Source organism: Cucurbita pepo, chromosome LG09 (genome assembly GCF_002806865.2).
Source record: "Cucurbita pepo subsp. pepo cultivar mu-cu-16 chromosome LG09, ASM280686v2, whole genome shotgun sequence".
Classification (NCBI taxonomy): domain Eukaryota; kingdom Viridiplantae; phylum Streptophyta; class Magnoliopsida; order Cucurbitales; family Cucurbitaceae; genus Cucurbita; species Cucurbita pepo.
Window position 1 is genome coordinate 3,096,365 of NC_036646.1, and position 27,802 is coordinate 3,124,166.

At 37.4% G+C, this 27,802-nt stretch overlaps 4 protein-coding genes and 6 non-coding genes across 16 annotated transcripts; 9 read left to right on the forward strand and 1 right to left on the reverse strand.

The window, feature by feature from the left end:
• The first annotated feature begins 2,468 nt into the window (after positions 1–2,468).
• Positions 2,469–3,275, forward strand: LOC111802040 (zinc finger protein 1-like). Its single transcript, XM_023686296.1, has one exon. The coding sequence runs from the start codon at positions 2,469–2,471 to the stop codon at positions 3,273–3,275; it is 807 nt and encodes a 268-aa protein (XP_023542064.1).
• A 2,888-nt stretch (positions 3,276–6,163) lies between these two features.
• Positions 6,164–9,585, forward strand: LOC111801890. Of its 3 annotated transcripts, none has more exons than XM_023686107.1 (2): positions 6,164–6,325; positions 7,339–9,585. In XM_023686107.1, exon 2 carries the CDS (start codon positions 7,531–7,533, stop codon positions 9,463–9,465), a length of 1,935 nt encoding a protein of 644 aa, XP_023541875.1. In that variant the 5' UTR covers positions 6,164–6,325; positions 7,339–7,530; the 3' UTR covers positions 9,466–9,585. The 3 variants fall into 3 exon arrangements, with proteins under 3 accessions (XP_023541875.1, XP_023541874.1, XP_023541876.1); XM_023686106.1 differs by having other exon boundaries at positions 7,518–9,585; XM_023686108.1 differs by lacking the exon at positions 6,164–6,325 and having other exon boundaries at positions 6,332–7,431; positions 7,518–9,585.
• A 1,123-nt stretch (positions 9,586–10,708) lies between these two features.
• LOC111801946 (protein ELC-like) lies at positions 10,709–14,780 on the forward strand. Of its 4 annotated transcripts, none has more exons than XM_023686192.1 (2): positions 10,709–12,212; positions 14,536–14,780. In XM_023686192.1, the coding sequence occupies exon 1, from the start codon at positions 10,933–10,935 to the stop codon at positions 12,139–12,141; it is 1,209 nt and encodes a 402-aa protein (XP_023541960.1). In that variant the 5' UTR covers positions 10,709–10,932; the 3' UTR covers positions 12,142–12,212; positions 14,536–14,780. The 4 variants fall into 4 exon arrangements, with proteins under 4 accessions (XP_023541960.1, XP_023541961.1, XP_023541959.1 ...); XM_023686193.1 differs by lacking the exon at positions 14,536–14,780 and adding an exon at positions 14,453–14,523; XM_023686191.1 differs by lacking the exon at positions 14,536–14,780 and adding an exon at positions 13,359–13,725.
• Positions 14,781–16,244: 1,464 nt separating this feature from the next.
• LOC111801947 (type I inositol polyphosphate 5-phosphatase 12-like) lies at positions 16,245–24,319 on the reverse strand. 2 transcript variants are annotated; one of them, XM_023686195.1, is made up of 11 exons: positions 23,236–24,319; positions 21,920–22,172; positions 21,022–21,829; positions 19,996–20,120; positions 19,756–19,840; positions 19,468–19,633; positions 19,325–19,365; positions 18,971–19,238; positions 18,776–18,899; positions 18,333–18,693; positions 16,245–16,779 (listed from the first exon to the last, which is right to left on the reverse strand). In XM_023686195.1, the coding sequence occupies exons 1-11, from the start codon at positions 24,029–24,031 to the stop codon at positions 16,510–16,512; spliced, it is 3,297 nt and encodes a 1,098-aa protein (XP_023541963.1). In that variant the 5' UTR covers positions 24,032–24,319; the 3' UTR covers positions 16,245–16,509. The 2 variants fall into 2 exon arrangements, with proteins under 2 accessions (XP_023541963.1, XP_023541962.1); XM_023686194.1 differs by having other exon boundaries at positions 19,325–19,633.
• A 2,246-nt stretch (positions 24,320–26,565) lies between these two features.
• On the forward strand, positions 26,566–26,637 carry TRNAK-UUU. Its single transcript has one exon. It is a non-coding gene; the product is annotated as a tRNA-Lys (tRNA).
• Positions 26,638–26,753: 116 nt separating this feature from the next.
• On the forward strand, positions 26,754–26,825 carry TRNAK-UUU. Its single transcript has one exon. It is a non-coding gene; the product is annotated as a tRNA-Lys (tRNA).
• Positions 26,826–26,940: 115 nt separating this feature from the next.
• Positions 26,941–27,012, forward strand: TRNAK-UUU. The gene has a single exon. It is a non-coding gene; the product is annotated as a tRNA-Lys (tRNA).
• Positions 27,013–27,127: 115 nt separating this feature from the next.
• On the forward strand, positions 27,128–27,199 carry TRNAK-UUU. The gene has a single exon. It is a non-coding gene; the product is annotated as a tRNA-Lys (tRNA).
• Positions 27,200–27,304: 105 nt separating this feature from the next.
• On the forward strand, positions 27,305–27,376 carry TRNAK-UUU. The gene has a single exon. It is a non-coding gene; the product is annotated as a tRNA-Lys (tRNA).
• Positions 27,377–27,494: 118 nt separating this feature from the next.
• Positions 27,495–27,566, forward strand: TRNAK-UUU. The gene has a single exon. It is a non-coding gene; the product is annotated as a tRNA-Lys (tRNA).
• Positions 27,567–27,802: the final 236 nt, after the last annotated feature.

Sequence of the window (27,802 nt, forward strand, 5' to 3'; positions counted from 1 at the left end):
GGGTTTCGATAAATATTAGAGTTTCAATAAAATATTAGGGTTTCGGTCAATATTAGAGTTTCAGTAAATATTAGGGTTTACTGAATCATTGTTCTAACTAGTTAAATTATTGCTTGATTTGACTGATAAATATTAGGGTTTCGGTAAATATTAGGGTTTACTGAATCATTGTTTAATTAAATTACTCGAGACTAATAAACATTAGGGTTTCGGTAAATATTATATTTTGCTGAATCATTGTTTTAACTAGTTAAATTGCTTGACTCGACTAATAAATATTAGGGTTTCGGTAAATATTAGGGTTTACTAAATCATTATTTCATCCAATTAAATTGCTCGAGTTGCCTAAAAAATATTAGATTCCAGTAATATTAGGGTTTACTGAATCATTGTTTTAACCTTAACCAGTTAAGTTGACTAATAAATATTAGGGTTCGGTAAATATTAGAGTTTACTGAATCATTGCTTTAACCTTAACTAGTTAAATTGCTCGAGTTGATTAATAAGTATAAGGGTTTACTGAAACATTGCTTTAACGAGTTAAATTGCTCGGATTGACTAATAAACATTAGGGTTTCAGTAAATATTAGAGTTTGCTTAATCATTACGGTAACCCGTTAAATTTCTTGAGTTGACTAATAAACATTAGAGTTTCAGTAAATATTACGGTTTACTGAATCATTGCTTTAGCCCGTTAAATTTATCGAGCCAACTAATAAACATTAGAGTTTACTAAATCATTACTTTAACCAGTTAATTTGCTCGAACCGATTAATACATATTAGGGTTTCGGTAACGCTTATTTATTCTATAATTTTTCATACAATTTTAACCTTAAAACACACATTACCAAACATTCGAAAAATACTAAGATTATTTTGTTCCCATTAATAAAAGGGATTGTTTTTTTTTTTTTTTTTTTTTTTTTTTTTTTTTTTTTTTTNATATTAATATTCAAAAATAGAAATTAATTAAAAAAGAGAAAAGTTGAAGATCATTACAACTGGGTAAGTTGATGGGTAAATCTGTGTTAATAATTAATGAATTAATTAATTAAGATAAGATTTTATTTTTAGAAATAAAAAATAAAAAAAAAAAATTTGAATTTTAGTAACTGCTTATAAACTTTGATTAAATCAAATCAGTTACAAAATCAAAGGCCACAAAAATTTAATGGAAAGCCAGCTAGATGTGATGAAGATAATTATGAAATATATTATTTATTTTAAAAAAAAAATTCAAAATTTAATTTTAATTATTTAATTTCTCTAATTATATTTTTTAAAACTCAAAATAAATTTAATTGACATAAAATATATATTTTCGGTAAATAGGTCAGAAATTTAAATTTTTTATATGGTAAAAAAATTATCTAATACGTCAAAATAATAATAATAAATTAACCCATTAAAATAAATTAATATCTTATTCAATCTTTAAGATCGAGCATGACCCACTTCTCAATATTTCGTGATTACAACGTAATTAAATTTTTAAAAAATTATGAATAACGAACGGTGTTCGTAAGTTGGGTCGAGAGGCTTTTTTTAGACTCAATTCAGTTGTCAGGTCGAAAACTTCAATTTATTCAAATTTTTTCTTTTAATAAAAATAAAATATTAATTGGTATAATATTTATTTATTCATTTTTCAGACCGTTAATTAAAATTTACGACTCTATTGTAAAATTAAGTAAAAATTATATATATATTAAATAAAAATATATATTTTAAAATTAATAACAAAGTCGGGTTGGTTTAGACAACTCAATGTATAAAATTTTCGAACACAACCCAACTCAAATAAATTTATAACCCAATCCAAACGGTACGAATTGTATCAAGTTGATCGTGTTTTTTGAACACATTTATGAACGACCGTAAAAGTCATAGGTTGTCGTTGTCTTCTTTAAGGAAATTGCAATGTCCCTAACATGTAGTAATAATAATTAACAAAAGAACATAAACTCAATTTTTAAAATTAAAAAAAAAAAAAAAAAAGAGAAATTAAATGAAAAAAAAAATTATTAAAATTATTTGGATAATTATTTTTGGAAAGTTTAATAAATGAGATGGGATGGTGTTTTATCTCTTGCCTTTTTCAGATTAAACTCATGAATCTCTTCCTTTAGTGGCAGATTCTTTTTAGTTCATAATTTTTAATTATTTATTATTTTATTTTTTTAAAAATATAATAATTATAGTTTAAACTTTTAAATAATAATTCATCTCAGCTCCAAAAAAAATTAAAAAAATTAAAAAAATTAAAAAAAATTAAAAAAATTAAAAAAATATGTATTTTATTTTATAATTTTCATGGTAATTACTCTAATTTTGAGATTTCTTTCCATAATTGAAAATTAATTGCATTAATTTCAACCAGAAATATAAACCCAATTCCTCTCTTTAAATTTCTGTCACAAATTTGAGATATTGAAAAAGAATAATTTTTTTTTTTTTTGGTTGGCAATGGCGGAAATTGAAGCTTCCAGTATCTCCGCCGCGTCCGGCGGCGACGACGGCGGCAGACCGGTGGCGGTGAAGTTGGAAAAGATGGTGGTGGATGAAGTTGACGGCGGCGATCGGCAGTCGTCACAGGAGCCGAACTCACGGCTGTTGTTGGATCTTAAGCTTTCTAATGAAGAGTCCGGCGAGGGATCGGCGGAGATTTTGAAGAGGATAGTGTCGGCGCCGCCGCCGCCGCCGCCGGTGACGGTGGATTCCTCCTCTTCTCATGGTCATGCAAATGAGTTATCTTCAAATTCAAAATCAAGGGTTTTTTCATGCAACTTTTGCAAGAGGGAATTTTCCACTTCCCAAGCCCTAGGAGGCCACCAAAATGCCCACAAGCAAGAAAGAGCCATGGCCAAGCGCTGCCAAGGAATGGAACTCGGTGGCGGCCGGCCGCCGTATTTAGCGTCATATTACCCGTATACCGCCCTCTCATCTCATTCGTTCTACGGTTCGTCGCTTGGAGTACGAATGGATTCGATGATTCATAAGTCATCGTATCGGTGGCTCAAATCACCAGGGTTACAGTTTCATGGTAGTTTAGCTTCTCGACCAACAGTGAATAATCTAAGAATATCTGCATTTCAAGCTCAAAATGGTGGGTTTCGATTAACGACGATGATGAATAATAATGTTGAATCAACGAGGAGATTTGATGAAGATAGAGCGATTTTGATACCAAATTTGAATCTTTCGGAACCCGTGTTGAAGATCGAACACCATGTCGACGATGGCCATGAACTTGATTTATCGCTCAAGCTTTAGTTTCGGTTTGATCTTCATATCCTTTATTTCTATGAATCGACACAAAATATTGTGTTGTTTTCTTTGTTATATCGAGAAAGTTTTAATTTGTTGTAATTTCCCTTTTTAAATACATGATTTATCTTTTCCTTTTGTAAATGCTGCTCGTCGAATCATCAATCGTCTTGTTCGAGCATCAAACAGTTACGTTTAATTTTTGCATGCCAAATTCATATTTTTGGAAATGTTTCGTATTTAGACGTATTATTACTTACAATGCAAGAATATTATACGGTAAAATAATTCGAATGAAATAGACAAAAACCCTAAAGGGGTCATGTAAATACCGTTCCTTTAACTTTGAAACGGTAAGCTCTCTTCCTCGTACCGGCTCTTACGGTTGCTATCATGTAATGGTCAGGTGTGCTACGACGTCTGAATTTTGGTACCCGAGATGTTGAAAAGATTATTACTAGCCCAATATGGCCATGTCCAATAAATATATTTTATGAAAAAAGATTTAGATATTTTAGGAATAAAGATATCGGGTTATTTTAGGAATAAATATAGAAAATAAAATCTAGTCGATTACAATGTATCCGAGCAAAGTTGGTATAAGTTGTCAGATTTGTTGAAACTTTTAGTATGCTCTGTGGTTGTAGTTCTAACTGATCTTCTACGTCATAAATGATTTCTTGAGATTAGTAACGAGTGACTTTCTTCGAGTTGTGACTCGTCTGTGACTCTGTGAAATATTAGTGAGGTACTGTCAACACGAGGGGCGGTCTCTAAGTCGTCAATTGGAGAATCAAAGCAGGCAAGACAATATTTTCCTTGAAAACCATAGATGTTAGAGCACGTTTAGGATAATAAGACACCGAAAGAAGCCTGAGACATGTTCGTGATGCTTTTCTCAAAGAAGGATGAAACGAGATTACAACTTTTGGAGAACGAGCTGTTATCAATCTCACAACGGGACATGACGATTGCTCAGTACTTTCACATAGTCAAGTCGATCTGTCTGAAGATTACTGAATTAGATTTGGAGTCTGTCAATGGAGAAACTCGAATGAAGAGGATCATCATCCACGGACTGTGACCAAAATATAGAATGTTCGTTATTGCTGTACAAGAATGACTCGCTCAATAAAGTTGGAAATTTTGCTAGTTAGCCAAGAAGTCGTGAATAAGCAAATGGGAGGCATCATGCTGTATTTGCTACAATTGTAGGAAGAATGGCCACATGTCCAAGGATTATTGATCCAAGAAAAAGTTCGTCGATAGCAATGTGCCAACCTCGGAAAAGAAGATGGAGGATAGAGGGGACGTAAAAGCACTATATGCTTTAGAAGAAGACGAGCTAGCAGTCATGACGATGGTAAGATCATGAAAAAAATTATGTCGTTCGAGCAAAACCAAACCTAAAAACTAGTGTCAATACTAGGAGATGTCAAACCCGTCTCTTGCAAGTGAGTTTACAAAATAAAGTATCCCCCGAATTGATCAATCGAGAGATACAAGGCTTAACTTGTAGCTCGAGTGTTCTCTAAATAATATGAACTAGACTATGAGGAAGCGTTTAGTCCACTGACCAAGATCACGTACGGGCCCTGCTAGCGTTTTCAGCAAGTAAAAATCAGAAACTATGTCAGATAGATGTGAAGAATGCTTTCTTGCACTGAGAGTTGGATCGTGAGATTTATATGAACCAACCAAAGGGATTTAAGAATGCAGCGGGAGTCATTAGTCGGTCCATGCAAAGTCTACAGAAGCCTCATTTGGATGCAGGTCAACCGATCCTGAGATATGTCAAAGTTACAGTCGACTACAACCTTTGGTACAAAAGAACAAAGACTACAAACTAGTTGGATATACTGATTCTGACTGCGCAGAAGGCAATGATACCAAAAGATCAACCATTCAGGTTTGTGTTCAAGCTCGGTTCAGGAACAATTTACTAGTATAGCAAAACACAACCAACAGTATCATTGTCAACTACAAAAGGGAAGTACAGAGCAGCGATTAGAGCAACTATTTGCTCTGCTCTAAAAAAATGATATGTTCATGTTTTCCCGACTCAATGATATAGTTAATACAAACATAAGTTTGTAATATAGCTATTAGAGGCGTTCACATAACCCGAGAACTCCATCAGTCCGGATTACCCAACCCAAGTTGATTCGTGAGTTAAAATTTTTCTAGTCGGGTCAACTCAATCAATCCAAAAATAGGGTTATAACTCAACCTAACTTCACCCTAATTATTGGTTAACCATACACTGACTTGTGAATGTTTGATATTTGAGTTATTAATATAATATATATTATAAATAAATGAGTTTTTTTTTTTTAAATAATTAAAAAAATAACTCGACAATCCAATCCAAAATCTCGAACTTTTAAAATTATTTTAATTTCATGAAATATATTTAAAAAATAAATTTATATGAATTTTGAATTTTGATTTTTCATTTCTTACTATTAATATTTTAAATATATTATTTTATTATTAAAAAATACAGATATTTTCTTTATTTTTGTCCAAGAAAGTACATTTTTGACAATAAATTGTCAGAAAATGATTTTTATATAATATTTAAAAAAAATAAATTAAAACAGATAGAAAAAGAAATGAATCTCTCCAAAAAGAGTAAAATAATCCATTAAAATTTATTTTAAAATTTTGGAAAAAGAAAAAAGAAAATAATTATAAAAAAAAAAAAAAAACATATAAATCCAGACGCCACCGTTCTGTCTGACACGTGTACGAAACTGACGCAAATAATTTGTTATTTATTTATTTTATTTAAAGAGAGAGAAAGAAAGAGAGAGAGAAAAAAAAAAAGAAAAAAAAAAAAGAAGAGAGAGAGAGAGAGAGAGAGAGAGAGAGAGAGAGAACGAACTGTAAACGAAAGGAAACAAAACAGAAAAGGACAAAGAAAGAGCCGAGAGGCTTAAAAAAGAGAGAAAAACAACGAAGGCGACCTGATTGCGGTTGTCGTCATCACCATTTTCGATCTCTCCTCCTCCTCCTCCTTCTCCTGTTTCGTCTTCCTCGAATTCTGTTCACTGGTCAGTTTTTAGATCTGTTGTTTGTTCTCTGATTGAATCTTGTGTTTTTATGTGATTCTGGTGGTGTTTGTTTGCGATCTTGTTTGAATGTTGATGAATTTAGGTGTTTGTTGATTTTCGGGGGGGTTTTGTGGATTTGGAGTGGAAACTGGAGATCTCTTGGTGCGGGATGTGGTTTTTGTGTTCTTGTTTGCTTTCTTAGGGTTGACTGCTCGGGGTTTTGGATAATTGTTTGTCTAAATGCCGGCGATGGTGGACGTGGATTTGTGGATCTGTTGCGGTTCCGTTTACGCGTTATGTTTTGGAGGGAAATGACTTTGATTGTTTCATTAAATTTCATTTGCAATTTTTTAAAGAAATTTTGGTTTGATTTGAAATGCGACCTGTTCGTTTAATGTCCTTAGTTTCTCCGCTTCGATGTTTATGCACAAATTCTTGCTTCTCTTTTCCCTGATTGCTTGTTCCTTATTGATTTTGGCATCTTCCTCCTTGTTTATGGTTTCTTCATTCTTGAATTTGAAGTTGATTTTTGGTGGAAAATTCATGAACACTGCATTCCTTTTGATTTTTTCTGTTTGTTCCTGTACAAGAACATTCTAATTTGAACATATTTTGGTTCTCATAAAACCCTCAAAACTTTTGTGCAGTTTGAATGTCTAAGGAATATTTGAATTTCTTGGATGTTGGGAAAGGATGATAAATCAATGTACATTTTGTAACTCATACGTTTTAATGTTCCATGAGTGCAGAGTTCTTAGTGGTATCTCTCCATATTGAAATGATATTTTTCTCCCTCCATTGTTCTTCAATGTGAGATCTTCCATGGTGAAAAAAGAGGGAGATTCTTTTAGATTATAAGAGAGATGCCATAATCTATTATCATTACTTTTCCTGTGATGCCATTGCCTGACTGTGAATCTTAGGCGTGATTCTTCGGTTATATGAACACGGAGTACTATATCTGAAGTAAATGATGATGATGATGGTTCTCAGTGAAATTTTCTATTTTGTAGTTTATGTCGAGCTAATTATATTTCGAATGCCCAAGCGATCGCGTTACTGGCTTTACTGGCATTTTTTATGCTCTAATGTACCTATTGATAATGGTTCGATGTATCGTGTGATTTATGTCGTTTCCTTTTTCCACATTATTGTTGGCTGAATGATTGATTTCCATTTTCTATGTCAATAGTTAATCTTGGAAGATGCCGGTGTCGAAGTCGAAGTCGTCCTCAAAGGATAAGCCTTCTGCTAGGGCTGCTGCCAAGAAACAGCTGAAGGCGTCGAGAAACAATGCTTCTAAAAGTTCGAATAGGAGACCAGCAGCCACTACTTCTCACAATCCAGTTGAAGAATTGGTTCATACCGTTGAAATATCGTCAACACTAGCCGCTTCTTCTCTGCAATCTGACAATGGTCATTTCCAGCATATGGAAGATACAGACGACCACTCGAGCAGTCCACATGGTACGGTATCTGATTTTGATTTGTCGTCCAACAATGGTAGCTGCTCGGGTGAGTCGGAGGATCAAAAAGATAAGATAGCTGATTCTTCGAACCAGCTGGAGAGGGCATCTGGATGTGACCATGAAAAGCGGGAGAAGATTCGTCTAAAGAACGAGAAGAAACACCAGAGAAAGAAAGAGAAACGGGCTCAGGAGTTGCATGAACGATGTAAAGGCTACCTAATGTCTAGAAAGCTTGAAGCTCTTTCTCATCAATTGGTCGTTATGGGGTTCTCTCCCGAAAGCGCTACCATGGCACTAATGTTAAACGAGGGTAAGCTCGAGGAATCCGTCTCCTGGCTCTTTGAAGGAAACCAGGAAGAAGCCCGGAACAAGGACACTGCGAATTGTGCAAGTGGAGGTAACTTGAAGATTGATATTAGCAGTGAGCTAGCACATATCTCAGCTCTTGAAGCACGATACAAATGCTCGAAGCAAGAGGTTGAACGAGCTGTAGTTGCTTGTGGAGGCGATCTCGATAGGGCGGAAGGTATTGTAAGAGATCAAAAGCAGAAAGAACATTTTAATCAGTCGAATCATGAAGTTGTCGGTGAAACAAAGAGTATGCCAAGGGCGCAAGAAATGCCAGGGCCTGCATCTGGCTTTGCAAAGCAGTCGAGCAAGAACGATCGAGAACTTAGCTGTAATAGCGCTGCAATGACGGTGCCAGCATGGTTAGAAGCAGGCAGTAGAAGTCTACAACAGTCTTTGAAGACGACCGATCAACCGAGGCTGCTAAGGGGAGGGGAGAAGAGATGGCCTGCTGTAGGATCAGGCCTTTCTTCGTCCACTTCGACACCGCCATTGCCTGTAGTTCATCATCCATACTCGAAAGCAGAGGCTCAAATTGGTGCTTCCAATAACGAAGCAATCAGTCTACAGCAAGACGTACCGGAGCAGCCAGTAGAGCCAGTAGTTTTTATGCAGCAGCCACAATCCATAAACGGATTGCAGAACTCGGTCTCCAGTCCCATACTTCCCGGAATAACGTCACGGTATTCGAACAATACTTCAGCGATTAAAAACATCATTTCAAGTGACAAATTGCTGCAGAACCAGAGCAGAGTGAGCGTTGGTGCCGAAAACCGAAGGTTAGAGCAGATCTACCATCAGGCTGTCCATCATCAACCACAGTTCATGTCGGGTCCAGTTGAATTGCTATCGTCGGGGCTCGACATATCATGGGGGAAAGAAAACACATCTTCAACATCATCACACTCATTTCCTTCAGAACTGCAAAGTTTATGGAAAGCAGGGGGAGGAACCGTATCTTCATTTTCGGTCCCGTCGTCTTATGGATCAAACTCGAACCTCAGCCAGGGCGGGACAGCAGCACAAGCATCCGGGCTATTATCACAAATGGACTGGAACATTGGGGGGCTGATGCCATATTGTGACTACAACAGAATAGACTGGACTCTGCATAGCCCGAGCGGGCGAGAGAGCGAGATGTCGTTGTCTCTGGGGTTTTCTTCGTCGTCCTCAAGGAACAACTCGGGGATGCAGGGTGGGGGGGGAGGGGTAAAAGATATGTCGTCGTCGTCGTCTGGCGGATTGCGGGATTGGACCTCGCCATTTGCAGGAAAGGACCTATTCAGCGCGCCTAGACAACTGGTAACGTCTCCATTTCCTTAGGGGGAATTGGGGGAAGAATGTAAACATATTGATTGCCTGATTGTTGTTGCTATGAGGATGGCCTTTTCCTGTTGCTTATTTGTAGTTTCATCAAATGAAGAAGAAGGTGCATCTCCATATCTCTCTCTCTCTCTCTCTCTCCATCTCTCTCTCTCTCTCTCTCTCTCTCTCTCTCCCTCCCCATATCTCTCTCCAAATCTCTCTGTCTCTCTCTGTCTCTCTCTGTCTCTTAGTTTAAACAAGAATTATTACATTTATATCTTAATTTTTTTAGAAGAAAAATCTTGAATTTTCATTCCAGCTTTACTCAAATTTTAATTAGTTTAATTGAATATTCCAAATATTTCATAAATGAAATTTAACTATAATTTAAATAATTGAAAGTGTGAAATTATTGAATATCCATTTTATTATCTATTTTATGAAATAAATCATTTTTTTTTTTAATTTTGAAATATATATTTTAATAAATGTGTTCTTGGCTATACAAGTTTATTGCCTTGGTTGACAATGGAATTGTGAGATTTTTTTAATAATTTTGTATTGACTTTGACTTAATTTCTTTGTCTTGATTCTTGTTGGGATTTTTGGTATTTTTTTTTAACTTATTACTAAATTAAATTATTATTTGGTAGGGTTATTATGGTAAATTTGCCTACTAATTTAATTTTAATTTAATTCAAATTGTTCATGAGAAAATAAGTGATTAAGATTGGAACATAAAATACTTGATTATTTTTTTCTCATAAATCCATTAATCGAGAAAATTAATACTTCACAAGATGATCACATGCAATTCGATCTTAAGTTTGGGTGAATCATGAACTCATGCTCGAGAGAGCTTGTTCTTTAATTTGTGTTAGTGAGAAAGACTTTCATTATAGATTCAATATGCCTATCATTTTGTGAACTTGATCAAATAGAGAGTCGGGAACATAAACTGTGAGATCCCACATCGGTTGAAGAGTGTGGAAACCGTTCTTTAGTAGACGCGTTTTAAAATCGTATGTACCAAAACGGACAATATCTACTAGCGGTGGGTTTGGGCTGTTACAAATAGTATCATAGCCAGACACTAGGTAGTGTGCGAGCGAGAACGTTGGGCCCCCAAGAAGAGTGGGTCAGGCCCCCAAGAAGAGTGGGTCGGGCCCATGTCGGTTTTAATCCATTTTATACCCTTTTAAGCTTCTCTCAACTATTTAAGCTTCTAATTTCACACCTAACATTGCTAATTTGTTGAAAACTCCATTTATAACTTAACCGATTTTTCTTGCTCCATTTTTCTTGGCCACCAAGGCAAGCGCCTTCCACAATCTCCATCTCGCTCATTGCCATCGCGTATCAATTTCATTCGTCACTGTAAAATTTTCAATTCCCAATTCCAAATCTCAACTCCCTGAACAAAAATCCACTCCCAATCGAACGGAATCAGATCCTACAATCAATCGAATCATTGATCGGTATGCTATGATGCCGTCGCCGGCTCACTCCGATCCCTCGCCGCCGAATTCACAGGTAATCCTACAATTCCTCAGCTCCGTCCTCTCTCAGCGTGGCCCCTATGCCGAAGATACCAAGTGGCTGATACGCCAGCACTTAGTCTCACTCACCACCGCGTTCCCATCGTTGGTCCCTCGGACTGCAACTTTCACGCACAACGATGGCCGCTCCGTCAATCTTCTGCAATCCGACGGCACCGTTCCCATGTCCTTCCAAGGCGTGACCTACAATATTCCGGTCGTTATTTGGCTCATGGAGTCGTATCCTCGACATCCTCCTTGCGTTTACGTGAATCCAACTCGAGATATGATCATTAAACGCCATCATCCTCATGTGAATCCCTCCGGTATGGTATCGATTCCTTATTTGCAAGATTGGATTTATCCGAGCTCTAATTTGGTTGAATTGGTTCGTAATTTGAGCGTTATGTTTGGTCGTGATCCTCCACTTTATTCTCAACGGAGACCAAATCCTAGCCCTAGCCATAACCCTAATCCTTCTCCGAGTCCTAGCTCTAGTTTTGGGCGTAATAGTGCTAATTCTTCGATTGCTTCTAATATGGGGGCTGCCGCTTTCCAACGCCCTGTAATTCCGCCGAGGGGTTATCCACCGTCACATACTGAAGATCCCAATGAAGTTTTCAAACGAAACGCGATTAACAAGCTTGTGGAAACAGTTCATAATGATATTGTTGGCATAAGAAAGACTATGGAGGCCGAGATGGAAGGACTTTTCAGTGCACAGGGAGCGTTGAAACAGAGGGAGGAAGAGCTAAATAAAGGCTTGAAAGAGATGCAAGATGAAAAGGAAGCTTTGGAGCAGAAATTGCAGATGGTTTTGATGAATTCTGATGTTTTGGAAGCTTGGGTGAGGGAGAATGAGGGGATGATTAGCAGTGATTTCGAAGTAGATGATGCTTTTGAATGTGTTGATGTGCTTTCAAAGCAAATTCTTGAGTGTACTGCTTCAGATTTGGCAATAGAAGATGCTATATATTCATTGGATAAGGCTGTGCAAGATGGAGCAATTCAATTTGATCAGTACTTGAGGAATGTGAGGTTGTTGTCACGGGAGCAGTTCTTCCACCGGGGCACCGCTGCTAAAGTCAGGGAGTCTCAATTGCAAGCTCAAGTTGCTAACATGGCTTCCCGGATTTCTCAATATAACAATGGCTGAAAGATTGTGGAAAATCTTCCCTTTTGCTCTGTTGCTGCTATTTGGATGACCTTCGGGAGTATCACTGGAAGGTTAGAATTTTGTGAATCTTGTCCTCTTTTTTACTTTTCATTTCATATCTGTTTCCTTTCTGATCATGATTTTTCTAGCATTTTAATGTTAGAGGGGTATAGAAAAGGATAATATTTGTGTCAAAATCATTTGTGTACCTACTGTTTGATGTGAATGATAGTATACTTGTGAATGATATTATACTTTTTCTTTCGTAATCGTAATCTAGATTAGAAATATAATCCTTAGGATGCCTCTTGGTTTGTTCATTTAGAGCCCACGGCTAGCACATATTTTTCTTTTTGGGCTCTCACATCGGTTGGGGAGGAGAACGGAGCATTCTTTATAAGAGTGTGGAAGTCTCTCCTTAGCATACAGGTTTTAAATATCTTGAGGGGAAGCCCAAAAGGGAAAGCCCAAAAGGGAAAGCCTAAAAAAGACAATATCTACTAGCGGTGGGCGTAGGCTGTTACAAATGATATCAGAGCCAAACACTGGGTGGTGTGCCAGCGAGGATGTTGGGCCCTGAAGGGGGAGTAGATATGAGATCTCACATCGATTGGAGAGAAGAACGAGTGTCAGCGAGGACGCTGAGCCCCGAAGAGGGTGGATTGTGAGATCCCACATCGGTTGGAGAGGGAAACAAAGCATTCTCCACATCAATTGGAGAGGGCCCGGAAGGAGGGAAAGAGACGGATAGGGTGGGAATGGCCTACCAATCATTGGTGGACCTTCCCTTTAACCAATCACGGAGCTCTCAACTGAGTTGTTTAGGTTCTGGAATTCCATCAGAGGGGGTTTCGGTTCGAAGGTTAGAAAATGTATGTGGTGCGGGTTAATCTCTCTCGATCAGTTCAGGTGAAAGGGAAGGGTGATCGAGGGTACCCAGACGTCAATATCTCTTCTCTATGGCGGGACGTTTCTTTCGTCTCGACAAGTGTGTTGTGGGAGAGGGAGTATCTATGCCTTTGAATCGATGGATTGCTGAAGTTATTGATCTTTTCTCCTGAAAACAATCACAGTTATTGATTGATGTCTTCTCTTGATATATATGAACTTGCTTTCTGTTATTCTTTGGTTTGGTGGATATGAAGACATGGTGTTTCCTTCGACGCTGTAGTTGATTGTGGTGATAAGGACTAACAAGCTCAATGTGCATCATACAGTTATTGTCATGCTGGTCTCTCTCTCACTCTCTTAATCTGATGGAGACTTATTTTTTTGAGCTGTAGTAATCTTATTGGAAGAATTGGAAAGAAATCCACCCTAAGAAGTAGTACCGACACTAAGTTTGGCTAGCTTGTCCCTACCCGACACGTATCGAACACTTGGACACTTCACACTTGTTGAACACGTATCGAACACATGTTAGTACAATAGTTATGTGTTAGACACTAGTGTACAAAGTCAATATATGTCTAATATTTGTCAGTCATGTCTTGTGCACCTGTAATGTATACTTAATAGACGTATTATAATATAGGACACAAATAATAAATTACTTTTGGTATAAAAATGATGCATGTTTTTGAAGGATGTTGTTATTGATTGATGTCTTTTCTTGATCTATGCTAAAATGTATCTTCTTAGTGGTAATCGACACGTAGTCTTAACCAAGATATTCAAATCTCCTACCTTCATGATGAATTAAGAAAAATTGTATCTTTTAATCAACACGATTGTCTATTCGTGTTGCTCTGGTGATCTTGATTGTTGTAATTGTGCTCCTCGAAGCCATTGTTCCTTACTCCTCCATTTAGTAGGAAACGCATGACTAATTCATGTGAGAAATACAAAATAGGAAAAAGAATAAAAAACTATCCCGCTCGATGAGTCGATATCTCTTCATTTGCTTCAAGGATGTGTCGGTGAACTTTTACTTGTTGACTCTAGGGCACAGTGGTTAAATTCCTCTTGCTCTTGTCGAATCGTCTGCCTTATAGACCAGCCATGCGTGCTGTCGTCTTGACTCGACTCTTCTTCCTTCCCCTATCCTCTTTAGGAGGATCCGGGAAGTGTGTATCGTCATGAAAGTTAGATTCTTCGTCTGGCTCATAGTAGCTCATAGAAGTAATGTTTCCTCTCTCCATACTGCATTTTTTTTTCTTTTATGTATAGATATTTCAGGTTGAAATGGTTGTTGATCTTGCCATTCATGGAAATGTAGTTTCTGATGTGTTAGGTGTTTTTGTGGCAAAAAAAAAAAAAAAAAAAAAAACGATTGAGAACTTCATTAAGTCAAATGCTTGGTTTTCTTCGGTTTTGGTATGCTTTCTTCGTGTCATGGTCTCGAGCGAAGAGTTTTGGCTATGCTAAGTGTCCGAGCAAAATATTCATTTACAGATTCTCCTGCCTTCATGTGAAGCATTTTAAACTCCTTCCAAAGAGCTTGCAAATGTGCACGCTTTACCCGTGTCGAACTTTGATATTTCTGCTTCATAGAACCCATATGTTCTTTGTTGTATCCTTGGAACTTTGATATTTCTGCTTCATAGAACCCATATGTTCTTTGTTGTATCCTTGTTGAGGATTGTCTCTAAGATCGAACGATCTAATGCTTGAAATAGATAATTCTTTGCTTTCAAATTTGATCTAACGCTTGAAATAGATAATTCTTTGTTTTCAAATTTTTCTAACTTCTGATCTTCAATGTGCTTCTTCTGGGCATCTGTGGAAATGATGTCTTCTGTTGCTGCAGAAATTTCCTATGTCTTTTGTTGCTACAGAAATCATGTCTTTTACCGAATATGTCTTCTATTACTACAGACCAAATTTCAGTACTCTTTTGAAACAAAAAGTTTTCTATGAGCATTGCCCAATGATCATAGTACAAATGAACTCTCCATCGACAAACGAAGTCAATATGATTAGTTGATGAAGTAGATTAGCTTAATCAAATTAAGTCATTGGCAATTTGGCCTAAAGCTAAAGTCAAAACTAAAGTAACTTTCCATTTAAATCATATAAAAAATTTTAAACAATTAATTTATAATAAAATAGATGTTAAATATTAAAATAAAAATAATTGTAATAATATGTCTACTTTGGTCATTTTACTAAGTCAACAATTTTGTATTATTTTACTGATTATTATAATATGTTTTTTTTTTTTGTTTTTTTTTTTTTTTTAGTTTAGAGTTGAAATTGATGGAACACTAATTTATTGATTTTTCTAAATGCAAATTATCGACTATTTTAAGAGCTATATCATGGAGCGGGAATGTCCCAACCCGATCCACGAACACCCCTTATTTGTTAGTCATCTTATTATTCTCCTCTTGTTTATTTTTTTCTCATGTTCCTTAATAGTTAATCGATTTGCTTTTCTATCTCCTTTTCTTTTCACTATGTAGCTAATACGATAGTTTTCTTTATACTGAAGCATACGTTCTAGAAAATTGAAAACTAAATACAAGATGGTTGTAAGAGAAGCGCTTAAATCTCTTAAACCGATATGCAAGTGTTTTATCTGTTAGGGGAGATTTTCACACTTTTATAAAGAATGCTCTCCAAACCGATATGGGATCCCACAATCCACCCCCCTCCGGGGCCCAGCGTCCTCATTCGCACTCGTTTCTCTCTCCAATCAATATAGGATTTAACAATCCACACCCCCTTCGGAGCCCAGCGTCCTCACTAGCACACCGCCCGGTGTCCACCCCCTTAGAGGCTCAGCGTCCTTATTGACTTAGTGTCCAACTCTGATTTCATTTCTAATAGCCCCCAAAAGGCTAACAGATATTGTCCTCTTTGAACTTATTCTTTTGAACTTTTTCTTTCAGACTTTCCCTCAAGGTTTTTTAAAACGCCTTTATTTCCCTCAAGGTTTTTTAAAACGCCTTTATTCCCCTCTACAACCGATGTGGAATCTCACAGCGTTCACACCCGAACATTTATGATCTATTATGATCTATAAAGGCCACGATTGCAACAAACGGGCCATCTTAAATGGCTTCAAACACATGGTTGAGCTAAAATCAAACAAAGTTTACTCACACAAAGGGCAAAAATGGTGAACATCTTTAAGAAAGGGAAGAAAGAAATGTGAATGGGAGAGCAGATAACCAGTTGTATGCATGTAGAATTTCTTTGTACATTCTTGAAGAAATGATCTACAAATTACAGTATCTTTGGACTGGAAAGAATCTGAAGACCTTGATCTTCAGCCACCTCTACTATGATGGCTAAAACAGTTGCCACGCTATTTACATATACATGCATACTGGTTAACTAACATTGCAAAACAATCTGAGCATAGGAAGCTATTTTATGGACCAAATCAGAAAAGAATTGCCAATCAATCAAAGAATCTTTTTTTTAAGATTTTTTAGTACTGCTGGATTTAGGGTCGACACGAACCGTCTTGTTTGAGAAGCAATGGCGCACACGTACTTGGTGATTGACTGATCGGGTCGAGCAACTTCCTCGTATGATGACAGTTAACATAACTTCCTTGTCTCGTGTGTCTTCGGACCACCAGTTTTGTGGGATGCCATCAACGAACTCATCTAGGGTATGGGATTCTTCATGGTGTACCGATATCTCGACAGCTTGTTCGGGTTTGATTATTCCGGCAGCTGGTGATACCTGCAATTAGAAAGAACATGAGTAAGAGAAATATCACACGGAAGAAAAGCTCCTTATGCATAATATTTTGTAACAGTCCAAGCCCAAGCCCACTACGTACCGCCGTACCGCCGTCAGCCTCATGGCTTTAAAATGCGTCTACTAGAGAAAGGTTTTCACACCCTTGTATGAAATGCTTCGTTCACCTCTACAACCAATGTGGGATCTCACAATCCACTCCCTTGGAGTCCCAGCGTCCTCGTTGGCGCACGTTGCCCGATGTCTAACTCTGATACTATTTATAACCGCTCAAACTCACTGCTAATGGATATATTCCGCTTTGGCCCATTACGTATGGCTGTAAGTCTCATGGCTTTAAAACGCATCTACTAGGGAGAGGTTTCTACACCCTTATATGGAATGTTTCGTTCCCCTCTCCAACCGTTATGGGATCTTATAATCCACCTATTTTGGAGACCAAAAAACTCCTTTTAACTGGGCAAAAAAAATCATTGGCAGTGGCAGGGGCCTAATGCATTGGAGCAGCCTTAAATATAAAGGGAATCAACCCAACCAGTTACATAAGTTGTACCATTAATATCAAGCAATGTGAGATTTAAGCGTCCTAAAATTAGTCGCATACTTGTCATGAGGCAGAAATTCAGAACCATAAATATTGGTAAGGTAAGCTTGTAATTGTAAATTATGCAATATTCAGCTGAGAGAGGACGGCCAGAAACAAATGTCGATTTCTCGTGTGAAATATCGGTCCAAAACCAACTCTCTTTAAGCTATTAGTGTAACGGTTCAAGTCCACCGCTAGTAGATAGTGTCCACTTCGATCTGTACGTATTGCCATCAGCCTCATGATTTTAAAACGTGTCTACTAGGGAGAGGTTTCCACACCTTTATAAGAAATGTTTCAGTGTCTACTAGGGAGAGGTTTCCACACCTTTATAAGAAATGTTTCATTCCTCTCTCCAGTCAATGTGGAGGTTTCCACACCTTTATAAGAAATGTTTCATTCCTCTCTCCAGTCAACGTGGAATATCACAATCCACCCCCTTGAGGGCCCAACGTCCTTGCTGGCCACTACTCTGTGCCTAGCTCTAATACCATTTGTAACGGTCCAAATCCACCGCTAGTAGATATTGTCCTCTTTGGACTTTCTCTTCTAGGCTTTCTAAGGTTTTATAACGCGTCTATTAGGGAGAGGTTTTCACACCCTTATAAGAAATGTTTCGTTCCTCTCTCCAACCAATGTGGGATCTGACAATCCACCCTCTTGAGGGCCCAGTGTCCTCGCTGGCCCACCACTCGGTGCCTAACTCTAATACCATTTGTAACAGCCTAAATCCACCGCTAGTAGATATTGTCCTCTTGAACTTTCTCTTCTAGGCTTTCCCTCAAGGTTTTATAACGTGTCTACTAGGGAGAGATTTCCACACCCTTATAAAAAAATATTTCATTCCTCTCTCCAACCAATATGGGATCTCACAATTAGGTCTACGTTACCTAGGCGAATAATGATTTGTGTTTGCATTTACATCTAATCACAAGGCATAAGACGATACCTCAAGCCACCGAGGAAACCCAAAAGCGCCTCTTGGAAGATAATCGCGCTGATCACCTTCATTCTTGATAGAAGATTGTCCCTCTGAGATAATTTTGAAAGTAGCCACATCTTTCACGCATTTATTGGTTATGCAGAGAACAGATGACTCTTGATTTTGTAGAACTATACTGTTGGTGCTGACAATGGTTTCGGGAACGTATAATAACTCTTCGAAAATAGATCTCACTTTCTCGTTAGATTTTATAATATCTCCGAACTCTTTTCTCCTCACTGACCTATCAGCATGGGAAATCTGAAGGTTAAATTTACATCTAACAGGTTTGTGATCGCTGTCGGTCACTTCCATGCAGGCCTCGTACCTACAAGTACGTCATAGTCTCGAGCATAAGGAAAAAAGAGTTAAGGAAACAACAGAAAACTCCTCCAAAAGCTGATACTCACAATAAAATAGATGATACTACAGGGCATTCTAAAGTGCTTTCTGACATGGGAGATGAACGATTGTCACGATATATTACTCGGTCGCACCAGGCAGGAATACGTTTCTTCTCGCCAGAATCGTATCCTGGAAAAGGTATATGAAAATGTTAACAAGTTTCACTGTAGACAACATGGTGAACCTCTTGAGCCATATACCTGCTAAGCCTGGTCGATGCCTATCAAACTTGTATGTTGGAGGAAATCTAATGAGTGCCTCACGCATGCCTTGGAAAACTCTTCCAGCTTTCATCTCAGCCCTAAGCTGATCCTTTTCTCTAAGCCAATCAAAGCATCTCTGGGAAACGAAGTCCCGGGCTTCATCGTACGAAATGCCAAAGAGCCGGTAATTAAAATCACCCAGAAATACAACCATGTCTGCATCAGATAACTCGGGTTTTGGTTCTTCAGGATTGACAGCAGCAACCTAAATTACCAACAAGAGATAAACATAGTGGATGATAAAAAGGAAAGTAGCTAAAAAATGATGTTTCATTAATCATCAAGACATACATTTGTAGCTCGAAGCGTATGAACAGCAGTCGAGACACCAGCTGCAATAGAGAGGGCGAACGGCAAGCCAGAAAAGTAAAGCAGCCAAAATAAGTATGTGGAGAAGGCAAGAGAGCAAGACAAAAACAGGTATGGCACCATACCAGCTGCATTATTTAGAAGGTTAGATGATCGGTTGAAGACCATGTTTCGAAAGATGTGATCAAAATCGGCATTACGACGGTTTACTGCTTCCAAGTGTGCAGCCAAGTGACAGTTCACAAAGCATATTATCCTATCATAGACTCGGATTCTCAAACCTACACCTCCCTGTTGAATCAGTTTTATCCGAGTCAACAGCCACATCAGGGACATGAAAGGCCTATTCAAGATATTAAGAACGAGTAATTTTCATACACGAAAACTAACGAACTTCTGAAAGATAAACAAACCTTATTACCAATTGCACGACCAAAACCACAAGGAACGGCTCCAGCATCAACATCTCCAACATTCGTTCTAACACTTTTCCTCACCCTGACATGAAATATTAGCATATGGAATTAGGAACAATCCATACAAATATGAGAGAGTTAACAGGAAATTTCATTTAGTGGTGTGATAGAACTGACAACTTATTCTAAATGTTATAAAAGAATAATTACATCTAATATTCAAATTACAGTGCTAACCAAAGAGAAATAAGCAAGCTAGCCAGCTGCCTGGAACCCATGCGTTCAAAAATCGTCCCTTCCTCCAAGGCCTTTCCAATGGTATCGATCCACCATTGTCCTACTGCACTGCCTTCAAGTCCTACCTGCAGTTGTCATAGTCTTTTTCTTTTTCAGGCAAAGGCATGACTATAAAAATGTATGCATGAACTTAATAATGGAACGTGCGTATTTTGCTTGTATAAGAACTTGAAGGATGCTGGAGAGATTCTTCTGAACACAAATTGTCAATAATCAGAATGTCAAACAGATATTATGCATGTGAGAAATATACTAGTTATTGTGAGATCCCACGTCGGTTGAAGAGAACAAAACATTCTTTATAAGGGTGTGGACACCTCTTCCTAGCAGATGCGTTTTAAAAACTTTAAAGGGGAGCCTGAAAGGAAAAACCAAAAGAGGACAATATCTGCTAGCGGTGGGCTTGGGCTGTTACAAATGGTATAAGAGCCTGACACCGGGCAATGTGCCAGCGAGGAAGTTGAGCCCTGAAGGGGAGTGGACAAGAGGTAGTGTGCCAGCAAGGACACTAGGTCCTGAAGGGGGTGGATTGGGGAGTCCCACATCGATTGAAGAATAGGACGAGTGCTAGCGAGGACGCTGGCCCGGAAGGAGGGTGGATTGTGAGATCCCACATCGGTTGGAGAAGAGAACGAAACATTTTTTATAAGGGTGTGGAAACCTCTCCCTAGCAGATGCGTTTTATAAACTTTGAGGGGAAGCCCGAAAGGGAAAGCCCAAAGAGGATATGCTATCTGTGGGCTTGGGCTGTTACAAGTTACCACGGTATAGATAATTCACAGCTAAGAAACAGAGAAAACGGAGAGCATGCGTACAGGGCATTAGACTAAAGTGATCTTCCTATCAAGATTTTGCACTAGTAGGTTTCATCGTAAAGAGTTTGATTTCAAAACTTGGCTAAATATTTCATCATCACAAGCTACAACCAGACTCCAATACACCATCATAGAGTGCAGAAGATCTTACTGTTTCTTTTGCTGCAGACATGGCAAGGAAACCTGCACCCATCTCTACTTCCTGCAATCCAACAACAACAATGCCAACATCCGAGACAGTCGAACCCAACCACGCCATCAATGCTTCATGAGAAGCTCTTCCTTGTCCAACATTCCATGTGCCAACCAGCATTTTGATATTCTGTTTCCTTGTGTATGACGCCTCTCTGGCAGCCAGTTCGGTCCGTACTATGTTATCAATAGGTCCTGGAGAAGTCATGTTCCAGCCACGAATTCCACCATGACTAGCCAAGCTAAAAACATATCCTGCACCCACAGCCATTTTCAGCACAGGACTACTATGAGCAACCCATCCTGCAACTAGGTTCCCCTCAAGATCCACTATTTGGATAACTCCGCTCACATAACCCACATACATTCGTGTCCCGAAAGCACAAAAGCACTGAACAGCATAAGGGTGATGGTTAAAATCTTGCAACCGGTTTCCATTTCCATCCCACTGCACTAACATGCCATTTGTACATCCACTCCAAATCATCCCATCCTTGGCCAGCAATATTGCCTCGACTCTCTTGATATCTTCTGTAAATGCCCCCGCTCCCTTTGCAACCCGACGAACAGCATCTGCAGCTCCCATTATGGCATTGCGTGACCTTTGGAGAAAGCCCTGTGATTTTTCTTTTTTGGCTGTGGATACAAATTTTACTTTCATTTCATCTTCCACTGATTGATCTTGAGGGGCTTGTAGCATATCTACTCGAGTCTCAGTCTGACCATCTATATTAAAAACTTTTACAAGCTCCTTTGTTTGAGCATCCCTGTAGCATCAAAAAATTAGAGTGAAAGAAGGCCATTTTAACAAAATGCTTAGCCTTTTATATAGAATTATATCTGAAGTGAATACCTACCACAGTGAGAATGATAGAGCCCCAGCACACCAAACTTTGGCTCTAACTTCATCAGATAACACGCACTTAACATCTTGAGAAGATATACTACAGACACCATTGACTGTTACTTGACTCCTGAGGTCAATATACGACCTCTCCACGAGTAAAGCAGCCATATGCCTTTCCCCGGACGAAAGGCAAAGAGATTTTTCAATTGCTTCCCAAGGCCAGACCTTAATAATACCACCCTCACCACCCGACCACAAGTCACCTGTAAAATCAATGAACACGGAAAGTCAAAAATCGGTAGAGGCAAAGTTGCTTGTAACTTGTAATACCCTTTTAAGTACATTGCTTGGTTCATATAAGAAAGTATTTCAATGACAAAATGGTGGTTTTATGAACCTAAGATCTTCAAACCAAGTCTTCACAGTACAACTCACATTGAAGCAAATACCAGATGGGGTGAGGACTCATTTGATTTCTCCTATTCTTGCATTCATGCCATCACTAAAATTGCCTGTTTTTTTAACGAATTTCTAGGACAAAGAAAATCTCATATGTAACAGTCCAAGCCTACCGCTAGCAGATATTGTCCGCTTTGTCCCGTTACGTATAGCCGTCAAACTCATGGTTTTAAAACGCGTCTACTAAGTAGAGGTTTCCACACCTTTATAAGGAATGCTTCGTTCCTCTTCAATCGATATGGGATCTCACAATCCACCCCCATTGGAGGCCCAACGTCCTCATTGGCACACTGCCCATGTCTGGCTCTGATACCATTTGTAACATCTCAAGCCCACCAGTAGCAGATATTGTCTGTTTTATCCTGTTACGTATCACCGTCGGACTCACAATTTTAAAACGTGTCTACTAGGAAGAGGTTTCCACACCCTTATAAGGTATGTTTCGTTCCCCTCTCCAACCAATGTGAGATCTCACAATCCACCCCCTTGGAGGTCCAGCTTCCTCACTAGCACACCGCCCGATGTCTGGCTTTGATTCCATTTGTAACAGCTCAAGCCCACCACTAGCAAATATTGTCCGCTTTATCCCATTACTTATCACCATCACACTCCATTTTAAAACATGTCTACTAGGGAGAGGCTTCCACACCCTTATAGGGGAATGTTTCGTTCCCCTCTCCAACCAGCATAGGGTATCACACAGCAACATAGATAAGAAATAAACAGTAATTTCCTGATTTCGAAAATTGCAAAACATTCAGAACCAACAGTGGACGACTAGAATAGTCAGTTTAGTTAGTAGAACCCTCTCTTTTTACCAATTTTAACATGCCATTTTAGACTTTTCTTGAGGAAAAAACTGCTTACCATAAGAAGTTAGGGTCATGGAATGAACAGCACCCCGATGAGCTTGCCATGAAAGCCCTTCCTTGAAAGGCATATCATCCAAAGACTGATCCATCTTCCATGATCTGATCTTCCCATCCTTATGCCCAGTCCACACCAATCTGTTCCCATTGTCAATAATCAAACACATGGTGGGCGAGGTGTTGGTGGATTCATAAAAAGGGGCAGCATCCTCATCGCCCCGCCTCACCCTCCCACCCAATCCACTACCAGGTTCATAAGCATTCTCAACGTTCCAAAACCGCACCCCACATTCCTGCCCAGCCCACAGCTGAGTCTCTGTACACGCAATGTTCCTCAAAAATTTCCCCATCTGTGTCTCCCTCAATGGATGCGGCCTCAACTCCAGGCACGTCGGGCGGCCAGGATGAACAGAGGCACGAATCGGAACCTTAAAAACCCCCGTCGAGCCACCGCTCCCAACGAACTCCGCCAATGCCTGAGGTTGCCGCGAATCCTCGAGACCTCCGCCGCCGTCCATACAGAGATTCTGATCCAACCTCTGCGAGAGAAACTCCTCACCTTCAATAGCCGACGACATCGAATACGGCATAAAATCATCCTCAGAAGAATCCAAATACGAGTCCATAACCTTCGGGACCTGATCCTCATCAAAACTGTGCTTCCGAAGCTGATGATGCTTCTGATCGGATCCAGCTCGAAGCGGCTGGCTGTAAGAATGAGATTTCCGAGGAGGAGGAACAGGGCTCAACACCGCCAATGCCTCCCGTTCATCATCTTCAAACTGATCATCCATTACAGAGGTGAAAATCTAGCTCGATTACAGCAAAAACCTCCAAATGGATCTGAAAGAAAACGCGGAAAAACAATATTGGAATTGGGATTTGGGGAAACGAGAAAATTGTACAAAATTGTACAAAATCCAAAGGATGATCCGAAAGAAGGGTGAGAGAAAGAGAAGGATTGTTGGAATTGAAACATGGAAAATGGAAGAGAATTGAACGATTCTGCACATAAAAGAGGAAGAGCGGGAAGCGAGGCGGAGCATTCCTGAATCCTTTGGACAGTATTGTTTTCACCAACGAACCGGAACTGCCTCCTTTTTTGTCTTCATTTTCCTCCATTTTCTTTTTAATTTCTTTTTTTTTCTTCTTTCTTTCCCTAAATTACAATATTATTTTTTTATTTACAAACTTTTAAAATAATTAATAAATTCTTCAACTTTTAATTAATTTCTTAATTTTTAAAATAAATTCATAAATTACAACATGTTTTTTTTTTTTAAATTACAAACTTCGACATGAAATTAAAATTTTAGTTTTAAATTGAATAAATAAGTTAAATTAATAAATAATATTATTTATTACGCACAAAATTAAAAAAAAAATTAGACTTATAAAAACAAAATTAAAATTTAACATTTTTAGTAAATTTAATCTCAAAACTTTTAATTTTGGTTTTAAATAAATTTTTATATTTTGAAAATGTTTAATAAATTCTTAATTTAATTTTATATCCAATTACTTTTTAAATTTTTTATTAAATAAAATTTTAAATTATTTGATTTTTTTTTTTTTTTTTAACTCAGAGGCCTCGACACAAAATTGAAGTTTAAGCTACTATTATCTATGATGCTAGATCTCGTCTTTAGCGGTTTTGGGCGTATGAAGTTTTGATTGGTCTAATGTATGCATAGTTCGGTAAAACCTTTACTCTCGACCCCTTATTCCAGTGGATCATTTAGCTTCTTATAAAATTGTGAAGCACGTAACAAATTAAAAATAACTCCTAAGGATCGCTCGATACATTTTTAGTGAGACATCTAAGTAACGAAAAGGTACATAAATGAACCGAGACCATATTTAAACGAGAGCAATTTTAAGGATATAATGATTAATAAATGTTAAAAAGAATTAAAATTATACATTTTTTTTTAAGAGTAATTCTATATTAGATGATCTTTTGAATTCTTTTCTAAAAAGCGTGTAAATGAAGACGAAGTATGGTAAATGAGCTGTGAGATGTCATGTCGGTTGGAGACGAGAACGAAGCATTTTTTATAAGTACGTGGAAACCTCTCCCTAACAAATGTGTTTTAAAATCGCGATACGTAATGGGATAAAGCCGACAATATCAGATAGTGGTGAGTTTGGGCAGTAGTTTAATATCAGTAGGTAATGTGGTTAGAAAACGTTTAACAGGTACGATATTTAAAAATATAAAATATCAAAATTATTCGACGAAAATAAAATAATAAAAATATATAAATAAACAATATTAATATTTTAATTAAAGAGAATTAAGAGAAAATCATGAACAAGGAGAATGATCGAACGTGCGTGCAATTCATGTGCTGATGGACATTGACTTAGATCACTACGACGTCGTTTTCCTTTTTAGAATTTTTTATTTATTTTTATTTTTTATTTTTTCTCGTAACGGATATTCGTTTGAGGAACCATAGCCATCACCACACCTTTAGCTTCGTAATATACGAAACCTTTATTAATATTATTTTAATTAAAATAATAATATAAAAATATTTGGAAAAATAACACTAAATTCCACTAAATTTTGAAATTCAGCCTTGTGGATGAAGTTATTAATTAAATTTTGTTTTTTTTTTAATTTTAAATAGAAAAAGAAAATGGATAACATTATTATTATTTTTTAATCTTTGAAATTTTTTAGCTTTTAAATTTAATGTTATAACTTTTATAAGATTTAAAATAATTTTGATAATTTTTTATGTTATTTTTATTTTTATTTATTATAATATTATTTTTTTAAATTTAAGATTATTTAATTTAAAAGTTTTTTAAAACGTGAAAATTTTATTTTAAAGTACTAAAGATATAAAAATTAATAAAATATTTTTATATTGTAATTCCAATTTAGTGAAATAAAAGATATTGGTTTGAACATATTATTTATTTATGTGATTTTATATAAATTAATTTTATCAACATTTTTTTTATCAAATTTATATTTAAGATATTATTTAATTATAATTATGGGTGTTCATGATCTAAATTTTTTTATAAACTCAACCCAACAATTTGAGTTGGGTCGTTGGGTTAGGGTTCACAGAAAATTTTATGAATTAGGTTCGTTTTAGAGATGTCCATTTAATTCGTGGGGTCAGAGCCTCGTGGGACTAACCTCAAAGCGAAGATTCACTGTTTAGACGAGAAATGGAAGTTAACGTTAGAAAAACTCAAGCATCACTCGATTGAAACAAAAAATACACTCAGTTAACGTTGATACAATTCAACTATCAATCTAGGTAGTTAAACTCGAGAACAGTAAAATTTTTGATTTAATAGACAAGTCATCTTAGCTTAGTGGTAGAGCGCGTGGCTTTTAACCACGTGGTTGTGGGTTTGATCCCCACAGATGGCGTTGTAAGTAGAGTTTTGTTTTTCTCTTAATGCCAAAGTGTTGAATATGTGATACAATTCAACTATCAACTTAGTTAGTCAAACCCGAGAACATTAAAATATTAATTTAATAGGCAAGCCATCTTAGCTCAGTGGTAGAGCGCGTGGCTTTTAACCACGTGGTCGTGGGTTCGATCCCCACAGATGGCGTTGTAACTAGAGTTTTGTTTTTCTCTTAACGTCAAAGTGTTGAATATTGATACAATTCAACTATCAACCTAGTTAGTCAAACCCGAGAACAGTAAAATTTTAATTTAATAGGCAAGCCATCTTAGCTCAGTGGTAGAGCGCGTGGCTTTTAACCACGTGGTCGTGGGTTCGATCCCCACAGATGGCGTTGTAACTAGAGTTTTGTTTTTCTCTTAACGTCAAAGTGTTGAATATTGATACAATTCAACTATCAACCTAGTTAGTCAAACCCGAGAACAGTAAAATTTTAATTTAATAGGCAAGCCATCTTAGCTCAGTGGTAGAGCGCGTGGCTTTTAACCACGTGGTCGTGGGTTCGATCCCCATAGATGGCGTTCTAAGTAGATTTTTGTTTTTCTCTTAACAAATATGTGATATAATTCATCTATCAACCTAGTTAGTCAAACCCGAGAGCAGTAAAATTTTAACTTAATAGGCAAGCCATCTTAGCTCAGTGGTAGAGCGAGTGGCTTTTAACCACGTGGTCTTGGGTTCGATACCCAAATAGGTTTTGTTGTTCTCTTATGTTTCACATTTTTGGTAAACGTCGAAGTTTTGAATATGCTATAATTCAACTATCAATCTAGTTAGTCAAATCCGAGAACAGTAAGATCTTGATTTAACGAATAAGCCATCTTAGCTCAGTGGTAAAGCGCGTGGCTTTTAATCACGTGGCCGTGGGTTCGATCCCCACAGATGGCATTGCAAAATATTGTAAGTAAAAAATTAATCTAATTAGTCAAACTCGAGAATAGTAAAATCTTGAATTAACCGAGTTAGTCGCCATATAAGAATATTTGAAATTTGTAGCGGATATTAATAGTGTAAAAACAAAAAAAAAATTATATTTTAATTATTAAATTAATTTAGAAAATATAATTTATTTATTCATATAAATAAATATTAAACCAACAGAAAATCTGAACTGAACGATCAAA